At 39.6% G+C, this 15,717-nt stretch overlaps 2 protein-coding genes across 4 annotated transcripts; one reads left to right on the top strand and one right to left on the bottom strand.

The window, feature by feature from the left end:
• The first annotated feature begins 967 nt into the window (after positions 1-967).
• On the top strand, positions 968-4,518 carry LOC124049381 (diamine acetyltransferase 1-like). The gene is made up of 6 exons (XM_046370948.1): positions 968-1,222; positions 1,835-1,886; positions 1,976-2,056; positions 2,875-2,976; positions 3,062-3,102; positions 3,723-4,518. The coding sequence occupies exons 1-6, from the start codon at positions 1,160-1,162 to the stop codon at positions 3,897-3,899; spliced, it is 516 nt and encodes a 171-aa protein (XP_046226904.1). The 5' UTR covers positions 968-1,159; the 3' UTR covers positions 3,900-4,518.
• apoob (apolipoprotein O, b) lies at positions 4,292-15,478 on the bottom strand. 3 transcript variants are annotated; one of them, XM_046370947.1, is made up of 9 exons: positions 15,120-15,243; positions 14,633-14,740; positions 14,280-14,402; positions 13,356-13,388; positions 12,896-12,950; positions 11,749-11,844; positions 10,443-10,534; positions 8,601-8,690; positions 4,292-8,164 (listed from the first exon to the last, which is right to left on the bottom strand). In XM_046370947.1, exons 1-9 carry the CDS (start codon positions 15,135-15,137, stop codon positions 8,129-8,131), a joined length of 651 nt encoding a protein of 216 aa, XP_046226903.1. In that variant the 5' UTR covers positions 15,138-15,243; the 3' UTR covers positions 4,292-8,128. The 3 variants fall into 3 exon arrangements, with proteins under 3 accessions (XP_046226903.1, XP_046226902.1, XP_046226901.1); XM_046370946.1 differs by having other exon boundaries at positions 4,292-8,167; XM_046370945.1 differs by lacking the exon at positions 4,292-8,164 and adding an exon at positions 8,190-8,544 and having other exon boundaries at positions 15,120-15,478.
• Positions 15,479-15,717: the final 239 nt, after the last annotated feature.

The following is a 15,717-nucleotide window of genomic DNA, read 5'->3' on the forward strand; positions in this document are numbered from 1 at the left end:
GTAATAAGCCTTTAATCCTGACTTATTAAGGTTTAGAGTTGCAGATGACTCAAGATTTATCCACTCTAAATGCTGTGTGGGGGAAATTCGGTTTCACGTTTAGCTATTTTAATAAAATAGACCCTTATTAGTCCCAAACTGGAGAAATTCATAATGTGGAAGTACTTTAACTTATTAACTTATTAGAAAAGAAGAAACCTGTGACCTGTGTGTGTCAGGTATAGTGTCAGAATGTCAGAAAATAACTGGGACATTAACCCGCACTAGGGATTGCATCAGTCTTTACCATTCTTTTTCCTGTGGAAGCGCCCTGCTAAATTACTGGAGCATTGCTTTAAAACTAGGTTCTGAATATTTTTTTCCATCACCGCACAGGGTAGTAACAGTGATATAGCCTGTGGCCTCACCTAAGTTTGCAGTTTGTCAGAGCTGGAAAATTCCACTTGTGTGAATTACATGTGTTTGGGTTTCACACACCTTACAGCAGGCTTTATGTAGAAGTTGTTCTAGTCCTTGCAGCACATTTGACTTATACAGTGATTGCTCTTGATGAATTCCCCCTCTGTGGGACTAATAAAAGTCTATCTTACCTTAAGGGACCACTGACAAAGAGTGCTTTTACAGTTTACATTTTAAATTAAGTACATGTTCCTTGCTTTAATCCTACATTTTTTGCAATTCGACAAGACGCAACACTGTAAATGTTTTATGTGAAATTAGCGGTTTTATTATGTAGAATTTGTACTTTAACTTAAAGCAGAAATACTTTTCCAAAGTTCTTGCCTTCGCCACTAAAAACAAAGAGCTTATGACAGACTCAAAACATACTCCCAACGCAGGCATCCCTTGTGCTCTGATTGGCTGAAAAAGGTCAGAGGATATCGCTGATTCGTCAGAAATCTGAGAGCTGTGAGCACCGACCAATCGCATTCCAGCATGAACCGGGTATAAAATCTCCCATGTAAACAAAGGAGAAGGTAGTTCAACGGCAGCGACCCAGCCGCGGGTGATTACTGAATGTTTTTGTCTCGACCAACGCGTCCGGATCAGAGGCTGACTGTGGGGAAAAAGCCCCTCTGAAGCGAATGAAGAAGCATCTAATCTTTCACTTCACATACAGAGGACTTCTAACGAAAGGAAAAAAGAGTAAAAGAAGAAAATGGAGTATAAATTACGAAAAGCTGAACCCAGGGACGTGTCTGATATATTACGACTGGTGAAGGTAGGCCTAGGATCATAACAGAACAAAAATGCGGTCAGAGTCAAGTCCGTTACAAAGATATTATTCAACACGAAGGAATCATAACGATCGAGTTCAATTAACTCGCTAGTTGTTGACAGTTAGTCAGTTTTGACCCGTCCCTGAACTGTCACTCTCGTAAGCCAAGTTCCAGTAACATGGAAATATGCCTCATTGCCGACATATGACGACGTCTTAAACAATAAATTACATCGTCTAATAGTGACCAAGTTGCAGGTGGAAAATGTCCGGAGGATGTCCGAGTGTGAGATTGGTGTCGCTAGTCTTTGTTTACACCCAGACAACTCATATCCGGTTTAACCGTCGGTTTCCCAAATATGGTCAGTCTGACGTCCAGCTTATGTTCTTATCAGAGTTGACCTTGGTAAAATGTTTTTACTCTCTTTTTAGATACTGACCTGACATTAATAACAAAACTAGGGTTTTTGGAAAAATTCATTAGTCAGATTAATAAATAGCCCTAAAAAGTTAAAAATGACTCTCCAGTTTTCAAAACTTTAGTATCATTTGGGTGCTAGTCTCAAATATATCAGCACTACACATAATTTGTTGTTTCTATCTTTCTTATTCCAGGAACTTGCGAAATATGAAGAGATGGAGCACCAGGTGACACTGACTGAGAAAGGTGAACTTTTAAGTGACCTCCATGCATCCATCCATATACACAAATTATTATTCTTGTGTCTTGTGCTTAAAATTTTTCTTTCCATGCAGAACTCCTTGAGGATGGTTTCGGTGACACCCCGTTCTACCATTGCATTATCGCTGAAATCCAAGGAGAGAACAGCAGTGATGGTATGAACCACCCAACCTCCTTGTGAAATAATGTATGCGAAACCGTGCAGCCTGCTTCTCAGGTTCAGCCTTAACCTGAAGTTTCTTCACTAGGCACCTCGTCCAAGATCAAATAGCACAGCTGGGTTCATCAGGTTCAATGCTGATTCCAGCTGTTAGTCTTGGCAGACGCTCAGTGTGGCACATATGGTTGTTATTGCTGCCATATGTCCTTTTGTTTTACCTAAATACTATACAGTATGTGCTTCCTGTTTTTGTACAATAACTATGGGTATTATAATAACAAAACCCGTCTCAAAAAGAGTAAGATACCCGTCCAGCTGTTCACCCTGATACAGGCTGATTGTTTTACACCATGCTTACTTGAACAAACTGCTTTAAAAGAATTTCCCCTCGGGGATAAATAAAGGAATTCTGATTCTGATAACTGGATACTTTTAACTTATTCCAATTACAGTTACTCGCTGAAAGTTAGATTATTGTTTTCTTATATCACCACTGAGATGTCTTTGTTAAGTCAGTGTGTCTAGACCTGCCAACAATTAACACTTTGCAATACCTTAGACTACATGGCTTGTGCACTGTGCCAACTATTTATGCACCCATGTGCAGAAACTATGTCTCCAACAGTGAAACTCTGAAATCCTTATTGATGTAGAATATGGACTGGTTAAGAGCCACAACAATGTAAAGGCAGGTGAGTACTATAAGTATGTATAGTGTAGGGATGTAGGTATAATAATAAATACAAACAGAAAAATATATACAGCAGCTTTCTCCTCAACCACTTCATCGATGTCTAACTTGTGTCTCTCCAGGTCTGAAAGTGGTGGGCTTTGCCATGTACTACTTTACTTATGACCCGTGGGTTGGCAAACAGCTCTACCTGGAGGATTTCTACGTGATGGAGCCCTACAGAGGTACTAATCTAGTCCAGTCCACATACACTTGCTTCTTAACTGCTTCTCTGTTAATGAGCTCTCTTATTCCACTTTCTTTTTCCAGGGCTGGGCATTGGTTCGGAGCTGCTGCGCCATCTCAGTGATGTGAGTGTCTACTGTAAAAGCTCTTAGCATAGCACAGCGTCTGCAACAAGTGACAGAATAGATTATGACATGAAGGAAACCTCTGAATTGCCATCTCAGAATTGTTCAGCAATGCAAACAGCTCTGGTGCTGTGTTCACTGACCAGCGCTGAGTACGTGAAATAAAAAATGGGGATGCCATCTTCCTGCATAGCTTGGCAGCTACTTTGCTATAGTCATGGTGGATCATCAGTGGATGACATATATGCAGCTGTACCTGTTTTTATGGGTCAACCTTCAGTAGAATCTCCTACATCTTCATCGATCAGTGTGAAACGTTAAACTTCTAGACAACCATGTTATGACTAACGAGCAAATGCAAAACAAAGAAGTAAGAAAGATTGGTATTTTATTTTGCATCTTTATCAGAAAACTGAGTTTGACAGGTATGGGCATTTGCCAGGCAGTACTGGTCTATTAGCAATACTGAGTCGGATTATGCATAATGTAGGATTTAGTGTTATACACTCAGTATGGCTTTGCTTCTGCTGTTTCAGTGTTATCCACACAAATCTGTCGCTTTTATGGATGTGAAAAATTGAATCGCTGTAGTGCCTCTTTAAGTCTTGCTCCTCTTCCAGCTGGCGATAAAGATGCGCTGCACCGGCATGATGTTCATCGTCGCGGAGAACAACGAGCCGTCCATCCAGTTCTACAAGCGACGTGGCGCCGAGGATCTCTCTCAGGAGGAAGGCTGGAGGCTCTTCAAGTTCAGCAAGAACAGCCTTGTCAAGATGGCCACTCCACCTGAGGAATGACAGAAGGCCAGCACAGAGGCAGAGGAGGAAACACGAGAGTCAGACCAGAAGGAGAGAGATTAGCCTCTGAATCTGACTCCTTGGCTTTTCTCTCCATTCACGAGGTCTGATTCATACAAGTTCAGCTTATAAAAAGGGGAAATCTGTATCACAGTAATATGATTCTGTTTGTAGTTCATCTTTAGTTTTGTCTGACACGTTGAATGACTAACAATATGATTATTTTTAATGTCATTCAGTTCTTTCTCAGCACTCGCCTAACTTTTCAATAAAATATCCATATTTTTTAGTTGGAAAAAAAAAATCATCTTGTGTTTTTGCCAATTCATAATTCTGACAGACAGGGCTTTTACAGCGTGTAAGCACCAGTAAGAAGGTGGGATGTCACTAAAAATAATCATCTTAATTTGATGATAATGACTTCAATTTGTGTGTGGGGTAGGCTTTCTAACGTTGAATTGCATTGCAGTGTGGTTTTACAACTTTACTCAGTACGCAGAAACTTTGAAAGCAGGTTATTCAAAGTTGTTCCAATGTAGAGTTTATCACAGGCTTTTCATTATCTGTGTGGAGCCCCTCTGGGCTCTTATAGTCAACACAATAAATGCAACTTGTCTTATTTTGACAGCCTGACCTCATTATGACTTGGACGGTGGAACAGGGCAGTGTTTATTGCTATATAGCCCTTATGACACAATACTCTTCCTGAAGGAAATGGTGCCATAAAGGAGTTTGTCTGAGTGAAGCAGCAATAAATACCCTGCAGAGAAAAGTACTCGGCCATCAAACAGCACAGACAGAGGTTAAAAATTATAAAGCTTCTGTCATCATAAAATTGCTATTTATTTTTTATTAAAGAACAGGTTCATATTTTTAAGAAAGGTAATTTTGATCTGTGGATCTGTTGGTCGGTCCATCACTTTGGTCCAGACTGAAATGTCTCAACAGCCATGTGATGGATTGGTACAAACTGTGATGGTAGCTATGGGGTGAATCCTAATGACTTTGGTGACCCCCTGACCCTTTCCACCAGCACCACCATGAGAGTGGTTTTAAGTGAGCGTCACAAGTACTGAATGGATTCCCATGACACATTGATATGATATCAAGCTCAAGATGAGGAGTAATAATTTGGTGATCTCCGTATTTCCTCTTTTTCAGTAAAATCCCTGTGATGTGTGGTTGAGTGAGTGGGGATGGGGGCTGTTTAGTCAGTCTCTTAGTTTTCCCGTATGATAAAATGTGCACCATCTAGTTGTACCTCAACTCACAGAAGCTGAAAATGAAAACCGGATGCTCCGGAGCAGTAAAAATAAAACCTGAAGTGTTTTATTTGGTAAGTGTAGTAAGAAGTGTCCATGCTTTTCACAGAGAGATGTGAGAAAACTATGATACACTTCTGCTATAGCTGTTCACATATAGTTTTTGCCACAGTACAACTGAACAGTTTCTCAAAATAACTAAAATTTGAGGAAGTGAAAATCATCTTAACAGGAACAGCAACCTCATGTAACACTTGGGTTCTTCTGTTGCTCTTGGTGTCATAAATGTGCTTTTGCTATTGAGTTCAGTCAAGTAGCAGAGTAGAGCTACATCATGTCCTCCACTCTGTCTGCAGAAACATTAGTGGTCCTGAGGTAAATCAGAACTAGACGGAGAAAAGGAAGGAAGTGAGAGTGAACAAGAATATTCAGTTCAAAGACTTCTTCAGGTAACTTCAGTAACGTCTGTTTTCACATCACCTCAAGTCTCACATTCAACTGTGAAGTTTCTGTGGGGTGATATGAGGAAATGTTGCACTTTCAATCACAACAGGATCTAACACGTGATCTGTCCTTTTCCTGTCGTCTAAACAAACAAAAAACAGCTTCTCACAGGGACAAACTGATCAATAGAATCCCTTTGTTTTTCCAGGATTCACATGTCCACTTTTAACAAACAGATGAACCTCATGAGTGGTGATTACAGCTTCATATTATTTCCTCACATCAGTAATTAGCTCAGTAAATTATAAATGAAGCTTATCAGAAACTCAGACCCTGATGTGTTCCTCTTTTTGACAGCAGGAAAAACTTTTAACTCCTCTGAAGTTCATCAATTAATCATCACAGTTTGTTCATCATGAGACAAAGAACCAAAGTGTCAGCATGAACACACTGAAGATGCCAACACTGTTTGGTTTCTTAGGTAAGCTGTTGTTTATTCATGAAATCTCATTCACACAAAACAATCATTGCACACACAAAACCACACACCCCTCTTCAGAGGAATGAGTCTCCAGTACTGGAAACCAGTCTTCTCTCCATGTTCAGAGTCAGTATGAGGAACTTTACAACTAAGGGTGTTAAATATCCCTTAAACCTAGACAGAACTTAAACAGGCCTGCATAATAATTAGATAATATCGGGATATTATTTCCGCAGTCTCTAATTCAATTAATATTCTACTTATATCATTTAATATCACTTTTTTCCCAGTAACAAAATTTCCCTGTGGATATCATTTTGTCTCTGATCAAGTGCTCAACTTCATGTGATATCTTTATGATTAAGAACTCATTAGCAGACTCCTAGACTAGTTGGATTGGAATAGTTAGCTGAGTCAGTTGACAGCCATCTACATGATAATCTAGGAATGTCAATGTTATTTTATGAATGACAAATCACCCATACAACAAAAATAAAGTGTTTTGGTTAAATGACCGATGAAGTGAGGCATCCTCAGCCAAATGCCAGATTTAATTACATTAAGACAAGACCTCACACAGTACATACATTGCATTATTAGACATGGACAGTAAACACATTCTCATTCACTTCATTCTTAAGTAAATCAAGCTGGAGTATACATACTATTTGGCCCTTTACTGTAGCATAGTAATATTATTAGGATCAAAATGCGACATGAATACAACAGGTGGGGAAATAAATATGCCGATATATATGAAACAAATAGTAAACAATGAGCATGTCAGCCCACTGAATGGTGGTCTTTGAGACCTGCGCTTGACAAGATCACAGCAGCACTCAGGCAAGAGAAGGTTTTCATAAGAGGCAGCACTTTACAGACTAGATCCCAACCAACATATGACAGGACTGGTCAAACTCGCAGTTATCATGGTGTTGGGTGTGACTCATAAAAAAAAAAAAAAAAAAAATCAGCACTTCATAACACTGAGAAAAAGATAGCAAAAGGAATACTTTGACCTTTTGAGAAAAATGCACATTTGCTTTGCTTCTGAGAGCTAGATGAGAAGTGCGAAGCGGCAAGTTAGCGTACCCTTCAAATTAAGACTTTAAATACATGTAAACCTGCTAGCTGGGCTCTGTCCAAATGTAAAAAAAATCCACCTACCAGCCTGGGAGTACTCACAAAACACACATCTCTGCCCAATCCTCTTAAGGTGTTACATAATCACAATCCAGATGTGCACCAAAATGTTTTACTCACTTTGAAAGCAACAAGATTTAAGCTATTCCACTAAAACAAAGTAAAGAGATTAAAAGATAAATAACCTCAGTAGTAGAGGTAGGAACTGGAAAAAACCTTCTATTTGTGTTTCCAATCACTGGTTTGCTCACAGTAGGATTTCATTTAGGATTAATTGGTCCATTAAAGGTCAATCGCTTTTGAAGAGTCCAAAACCCAAATATAAAGTAAGGCAAGGAACAAGCTCAAATCTCATATTTGGGAAGTTGGAACCACCAAAATTACTTAACAAGGAATAAATTATCAAAATAGTTGATTAATGTTCTGTTGATGAACTAATCAGTTCATCTGCTAATCGTGTCAACTCTAACAGTGAACAGTTTCATGAGTCTGTGAGTCTGAATGAGGAGGTGCTTTCGGCAGATACTTTTTTGGACGTTTTACTCCCCACAGGAGAGTTAACACTGTGGAAACTTAACGACAAAACGGAAAGTGGAAGAGCTGAGGTCATTCAAGGAGAAACTGGGAGGGTTTACAGCGGAGGAGGAGTGCTGTTCCACGAAGTACCGTCACAAACTTTGCTGAATACATGGAACATGAACTGGTATGACAAGACTGATGTTAAGTGATACAACTGCGAGATTATAAATAATTAAAAAAAATACAGCTTCCAAGTCCTGACAGGTGGCTGTGTGTGAACAATGCAGAGAGATGATCTACAAGAGTTGTGTTTGTGTGAGTGTGTGTTACTGGGAGGTGAAAGGCTCTCAGGATGGAGAGGTGTTTGTCTTCACGTCTTCTCAGCTCGCTGTGTCGTTGCTCTCTGTTTGTTGTTTCTTCTCAAAAAATAAAAAAAAATTAGACACAAAAGTCAGAACAGCCATTCAAATAAACTATAAAAATCTGTATGCTAGGCAACCAGGAAGGGAATTAAAAAAAAACAAATGTTGGAAAAAGGAAAGGAAAACAAGTACAAAACATTCTCGTTGAGGTCAGTGTACTTCCGGGTCAGTTTGGCACCATAGAAAAATATAAACAACCATGACAACATGTCACTCAGCCCCATCAGAGGGGTTTATTACAGAAAGTGCTTGGCAGTAGATACACAAGTTTGACATAAGTGACAGGGAAAGACATCTGAAGAAAATAAGCAAGGGGACGTCGGCCTTTGATTTGCTTTCTGAGCAACTGAGGAGAACTCTGCACAACCTCCCACCTGGGCTCCGTAAAGCAACAACAGATTAAACTTTAAGTATGCTGCAGAAGACTTACCTTCTTTTTACCAAACGGCTGCTCTTTCCATAGAGTCTCGAGGGTGACGCGGCCCTGCTGAGCCCAGGTGTACGCCGAGTCCCAGCTCACCTGGTGGAAAAACAACATGCATCTTTGGGCCAGTGCGCAAATCAGTCAGCCAATCAGAAAGAGGGAGAGGCACAAATATTTAATATGGTGATATCAGGGAAGAAAACTGTAGCCCAGGGTTGAGTTACTTTCTAAATAAGATAATTAAGGCAACCTTTATTTTATAAAGATACGGTACGGTATTTTGCCTTTAACTGACAGTTCATGATAGATACAACCTCATCTGTATATTGTACGATTTATGGAAACACCTGACTTCTAGTCAATTTATGTTATTGGTCATTGTTGTTGTTGAGGCTCAGTGTCCCCTCTTATCTTGTCAGTTCGTGTGTTTTCAGTTCTGCACCCTGCTTGTCCGCTGTGTGTATGTGCGAGCAGAAGTGTGATGGAATCAGGGTGGGCCTCTGTATTTTTTTGTGTGTATGCCCTTTATGTATTTGTGAGTCTACGTACTGGGGCCCGTTTGTTCACTGGGTGGAAATACAATAACTTAGTGATCCTGCCATCAGTGGGAATTAGAAACACAACTCACAGCCAGGACTTCCTGCAGGAAAACACAACCCATTCCTACAAGGAAACGAGTCACAGATCAAACACTGATACGATGCTAACTAAAGCATGAGATCTGCCTGGAAAGTTTTAATCTACGTGGTAGTGAGTTCGTAGGGTGAGGGTGTGATTTTTTCCTTTGTCCTGTTAAAATAAACTCTCCTGTAATTAACTTTATGGCCGACTGGTGTCCGTGAGAAATACGTACCTATTAAGAAAAAATTGTGCCTAAAAATAAAATAGCTCATAAACTAAATCTCTTTGACTGTTCCTGCTTTCACAGCTGTTTCCCTGAGTATATTTCTGAACTGAAAGGAAGGTTGAGTAAAGAGGTGAAAACAGATTCAAAGGTTTTTATCTTATTCATCCTGCTAACATCCAAAAAAAAAAACCAATACAAAATAAATTGAGCTATGAAAAGAACGATGGCACAAAAACCACCTTCTGGAGATTTGGAGAATTGTTACAACTTTACTGATTTTTTGCTCATACATTAACTATGCAGAAGATCCAATTTATTGATCAGAGATGTCCTGCGGTGTGAATGCTGTTACCTAACTTACTGCGACTTAGTGCAGACTCCTTTACACAGCACATTTCATGTACCATGGGGATCAAATGCTACTGAATATCAAACAAATGCAACCAGAAGCATTACAGATTGAAGTCTGACTGCTCAAACCCTCCTGGGCAGGATCTGCGCTCCTGTGATAACGGAGCTGAAGTGACACCGACGTTACACTGAAACCGGCGGATGTGCTCACTGGCACATTATAGCAGATCCTTTATGTTCTGCAGTTAAAGTGTCCTTGTCTGGCTAATCATTATATATTACACAACAGATAGTTAGTTCTGGTGCATTAATGAGTAAGCAGCACTTTACTACTGTAGCTGCTTGGAGTGAGATTTAACGACTTTATAATGAGATGTATAGAGTTAGCTTAGTTCAGTTTCCAAACTAGAAAAAAGACTGTTTAAACCTGAGGATTGTGAGAAGATTATCTGGAGGGAAAAGGAGTAAAATCAAAGTCCTGATACAGAAAGTTGGACTCATATTTTGGACTTAATTGTAGTCCAAACCTAATGTACATGAATAATGGTTTACATGACAGGGAGGTTGTTGAATGCAGCTCCCTTATTACAACAAGACTCAGCATGCAGTGCAAAAATAGCATGCGATATAAGACACAGTAACATACGCACCTTGAGTAAGGAGGCGGCCTGCTGAGGGTAAAACATGGAGGCACTCAGAGCCATGAGTCCAACAGGAAATATGAGTCGCTTCACCCTGGAGCCTGAAAAAGAGAGTGAGAGAGAGAGAGATTTCTAACAGCGTGAATGATCTGCTATGAGATATGAGATTAGCTAAGAGCAACACCTTACCTGACTTCTGGAAACTGGCTCAATTTAACAAACAGTTTTCAGAAGGCAGTCTTGGGCTCCATTTGTGTATGACAGGAGGTTCATTTTACATGTCAGTCTAACTTAACCAAAGTTAGCTGCATTAAAGCAGGGTTTTTCAAAGTCTGACATTATGGGGCCAAACAAAACAAAATTAATAATGTGATTATTCTCAGGAAAGTTTTTTCCTATGATGAGTAGGCGAACTGATCTATGTTTATTCGTAATGGACATCAGAGACAATGATCTCCTCAGACGGGTTGAGACAGCAAGACAACGAATGTTTTGTGTCTCTGTGTTAAGATTTCACTCAGTCATGACTCAAAGCAGGAACGCAAATGTCAGTGCAAACTGCTGCAACCCAACATTTGTGGTGTGTTTCAGCTGTGACGCAGCTGCAGCTCCGAGGCTGCAGCTGCAGCCTCGGAGCTTGCAACTTCTGATATGTGGGCCAAATTAAAATGCCAAACTGCAATAACCACCTCCATGTCGTTTTCAGACATGCACCTTTCCTTTAACTCTCCCGCACTTCCCCACAGTTTCGAGAAATAACTGCTTTAAAGAGAAGTTCCCAATCATACAGGGAAAAATGATTTCTGAGAAGAGGTACACGAGCTGGCTTATGAACCTACTTCAGACTTAGGAAATCACAATGCAATGTAGCAACATGCCTGCAAACCCACAGACACAACCCAGCCTTTAAATATGATGACTAGAAAGTTCTATTTATGTTTCCGTAACTGCTCTCGAGGATGAAATACATTCCAGAAACTGCAGGGGCAAGCAGTAGATCAGGCTGAGATAAACTGATCACAGATAATTATAGCATTATATTATAAAAGTGTTTATTGTCTCCTGAAAGGGGAAGATTTCTTCATGGAATTGCACATAAAAAACAGACACACTTAAATTTAACCTTTACTTATTTTACCAAATACTTATTTACCTCTGTGACACAGTTCATCAGTCTGTGTCACAGAGTGTCATTTAAATGTCTTTTTATAATGGTCCTTATCAGCCTGTCGACACATCTGACCTCACTCGCCTCTGTGAGGAAACGCAGTTCAGTGTGTCTGTTTATGTTTGAGTGCAAACGCGCACAGGTTACCTTTGGCCAAATAAAGTCCCAGGAAACCAGAGAAGCCCACCACCGCCACACTGGGGTAGAGGTGAGGAGGAGGGTCACTGAGGAACTGGTATGCATCTGAAAAACGGAATATGTGAAGTGAGAATGGCTGACAGCATATGTAATATCTGAAAACTGTGGTGCAGTCACCTGTTGATGTTTTGCAGAGTATAGCTGCATATGTTTTAAAAGTTCTATGAAGCCTATAGTGTCTCCAGACTGTGATAAATGTCCTCAGGTGATGTCACCCGAGTCAGCGTTGGTTAAATATTACAAGTGTGATAATGATAAAAGTCTGCTGGTGTGCAGATAGGAAGGCATGACCGATGTAGCTGTTCCTCTTCTCTGCTACAGGTTCAAAGCTACATCAGCAGGAACTACTATAACACAACAGAATCTTACACCCACATGTTAGTGGTCTCGTTGCATTGTGGGTAATGTAGGCACTGGGTTTTTACAATGTAGAAGAATGTGTGGAATAAAAACAACAACAATGAATTGGTCGGATAGTGTCTGACTTGATGATTTTTCTAATTAATTTCCATCATTGATTTGGACATTCTACTTTAAAAGTGAAGAAAAGTCAACTATTAAAATGGAGAGTATCTGAGTAAATTCAACTTCTCAAAACTTTGTTGGGCGGGCAAAAAGTTTCATTTCTCCTGGCCAACAGCCCACATTTTAAAGGACAAGGTACATATTACTTTAAAAATCAATATGACCCTTTGATCATTGCGGTGCTGTTAGCAGGATGATGGTGTAGTGCTGTCAGACCAAAAAATAAACAACACGTAGGATACAACCCAACAGATACATAATGAAAAATCTAAATAGTTGCAGCTGCTGTGTGCATCAGGACAATTCATCATGACAGCAAGTGAAAAAAATTTGGGAGTCGCATTGTACATCTTGCAATGCTGATAAGAAGTACGTTAAGGACATTACACAAAAACTGGTGTTCAAAGTTAAAGATGTCTGACAGTTCATTTCACAAAATTGTAAAAAAAGAAACAAAATGCTAATCATCGCATTTTGTTTCTTTCTGGACACCACAGTCACAAGCACAGGTCAGGCTCTGTTGATTATACTTACAGCACATACTGCACTGACTGAGGTCATGTTTTCTCACCTGTGACTGCTGTTATGGATGTGTTGACTGGGGGCTCCATAGTCTTGTATACTTGCTGGGGTCCAAAGATCGGCAGTAGACATAGAGAGGAACATAAGAGCAGGTTACCTTCATTTGATAACAGTTTCTATCTCACTTAAAATGTGCGATAAAGAAGTTAAAGAAAAGATAAAGAAATTCTTTTCTCCACATTTTTTCTGGCTGCTACGTCTTTATGTAGCATTTTTTGTTCACAAAGAATCTGATGTCTGCAGAACTGTTTGTTCAGTGTGAAGTGTCAAATCAGTCACAGCTGACACAGATTAATACTCAGAAAATGACCGACCACTTGAAAGTAGGTAAAAGCTATCATGAGATTAAGATTGTATTGATTAATTTAAACTATTTTATGTACTTCAGTCACATAAAGACAGATAAGATGTCTTCTTTAACAGCAGTATTTTTTTTATGTGTCACTTACCTCGAATTTCTCCTTTGCAGTCTGGCCCATTTGCTGCCAAAAAAAAAGTTTAAATTAATTATTAGTCCTTTTTTTAACTTCAAAATGAAGTGATCAACAATCAGTGACAAAACACAATGAAATTATGTGAATTTTCCCCTCTATGGTCAGAGGGTCAAATGCTGGAAGTTTCAGAGCTAGTTTGATTTTGTCATTCCAACACACAGCTTTTTTTTTAAATGTTTCCTCGGGCAGAGTTCAGTATTACAAATAGCCCATACTTTCCTGCACATGTGCTTATGACCAGGTGAAAACAGAGCAGAAACTGAACCCAAACAGCAGAATAGATGCAGATGCAGTAGAATACATCTTTGCATTACATTCTCACACCAAATTCCATTCTGAAACTGGACCATTTTCAAATTTACAAACAACAATGTAGAATTTTGGAAAATAGACATTCAGCACTGCTTGCTAGTGTCTCAAATGTCTGCTCTAATCTATCAAAAACATGTGACTGGTATAAGCCAACACTGAAGTTCTGAAGTAAGGTTTGACATCAGTTTATTTTTGTAATAATAGCCACAGAGGGTTGCCATGTCCATATACATACACATAAATCTGACTCATTCTTAATGTTTTTCTTGGACATTTGTCAGGTCTTCTTTGCTTGAGCATTTCACAAGTTAAAATGATGTAGTGATGTTTGATTCTGTTTAGGTATGAATTCAGTGTAACTCAGGTCACAGCAAGTAGAGAGAGAGTAGTTAGAAATCTGAAATTTTGGCTCGTGCAGTTTGTCAGTGAAAAACAGACAGGGGCTCCACCCTAGATTACAACATGCAAGAAGGAGGAGGCACTTCTCAATAAACAGAAATGTTATAGTATTATTTAACTTCTGCTTTCTTGAAGGGATGTGATGGGGAGCATCACATATAAACACACCTGACACTGGTTTGTGTACGGTTCGGCCCATTTCCTCAGCGATGCAACGCTCTCCTCTAAGGGCATCGTCTCTGGTTCCACATACTGAGGCTGTGCTTCAGGTCTGGTGTATAATGACGGCAACTGAAACAAACATGATGAGGATTGATGTTCTCAGACCAAAAGTCTCGTCTTGTAAGATTTCACAAAACCAGATTATGCCACAGTAAATAGTGAATGAAATAATGAAAGATGTGTCAAAAACATTATTTCTGTTGCTCACAAATATCATAATGGTCTAATGAATGTGACTTGGAGACGTGGAAGAACAGCACAATTCGTTTTTTCCGTCTGTCCATAACTTGTAAACCTACCTCGTCAAGGTTCAGTATAGACTGTGAGGTCTTCTTCTCCTCACTGGCAGCCAGCACCGGGCCGCAAAACAGGCCCGTAAGACCTGGAGCTCCGACACACAGCGACACCTGGCGGCACACCGGCAGAACACACAAACTAGTACTGACGATTAAGCTAAGTAGTAAAGCGCTAAATTAGGTTGTACTGTCAATGAAACAGGCCAGGCAGTCATTCAAATACTCTAACCCACGGGAGGTAAATGACACACACATTTCCGTCATGTACTCTTAAATGAAGAGGCAAAAGGAGCATTTAACGGTCAAACTGTCATGTTAGCTACATGCTATCCTTTGCTATTGACTAAATTGGCAACGTTTGACTATCTCTTTGTTGTAAAATTCCAGCGTCTACCACTTGAGGTCTATGCTTCACTACTGGACTGCCACTGCTTAAGAAGTAAATCATGTGTAAAGTGACCAGAGATGACTATCTTTTAAAAATAGTTACCAGTTTCCCATATGACATTTTCGTCCACAATGCTTTCGCTTTTCTACGGCAGCCGGAGGACAAACTAAACTGCGCATGTGCGTTTTACACAAGACTCAAGGCTTAAAAGTTCGCTAGTCGCATGTACTGGCAGAATGGAAATGCTGTATGTGCAGACCTTCAAACTGAAATGTTTCTGATAAATTTGAAATGAATAAACATATGTGTTCTGCAAATTTCCCTTGGGTACTGATGTAGGAAAAAGCTCGGATCGTTTACTTTCAATTCTACAGTGTTAAACATTGCTAAAGTACGCAAGTATGAATACTAAAACATGCTGAACGTACCCAAAGTGGAAGTATTAATTTCTCCAAATGGCCCCTTCAGAATCACATATTTTATAGGCCTAATACTGGATTATAATCAATGGTGCATTCATGGGTACATCATCTTGATTTGGGAGCTGGTAGAGGTGGAACCAATTTTAAATACTTTTGTTTCAGCCTCTTGTGATATAAAATGACAATCAGTTACAACATACAGTGTCTCAAATTTGAGAATTTAGCTCTCTTCTGTTTTACATCTTTGTGAATTGAATACGATTTGAGTTTTGGGTTGC

Source organism: Scatophagus argus, chromosome 18 (assembly GCF_020382885.2).
Source record: "Scatophagus argus isolate fScaArg1 chromosome 18, fScaArg1.pri, whole genome shotgun sequence".
NCBI classification, from domain to species: Eukaryota; Metazoa; Chordata; class Actinopteri; family Scatophagidae; genus Scatophagus; species Scatophagus argus.

Bases quoted from the DNA above. Each gene is read 5' to 3' on its own strand.
- LOC124049381 (XM_046370948.1), top strand. From the start codon at position 1,160: ATGGAGTATAAATTACGAAAAGCTGAACCCAGGGACGTGTCTGATATA. The intron at 2,977-3,061 runs GTACTAATCTAG...TTCTTTTTCCAG, and splicing joins CGTGATGGAGCCCTACAGAG to GGCTGGGCATTGGTTCGGAG. The intron at 3,103-3,722 runs GTGAGTGTCTAC...CTCCTCTTCCAG, and splicing joins TGCTGCGCCATCTCAGTGAT to CTGGCGATAAAGATGCGCTG.
- apoob (XM_046370945.1), bottom strand. The intron at 10,535-11,748 runs GTAACCTGTGCG...TCTCTTTTTCAG, and splicing joins GGGACTTTATTTGGCCAAAG to GCTCCAGGGTGAAGCGACTC. The intron at 8,691-10,442 runs GTGCGTATGTTA...TTTTTCCACCAG, and splicing joins AGGCCGCCTCCTTACTCAAG to GTGAGCTGGGACTCGGCGTA.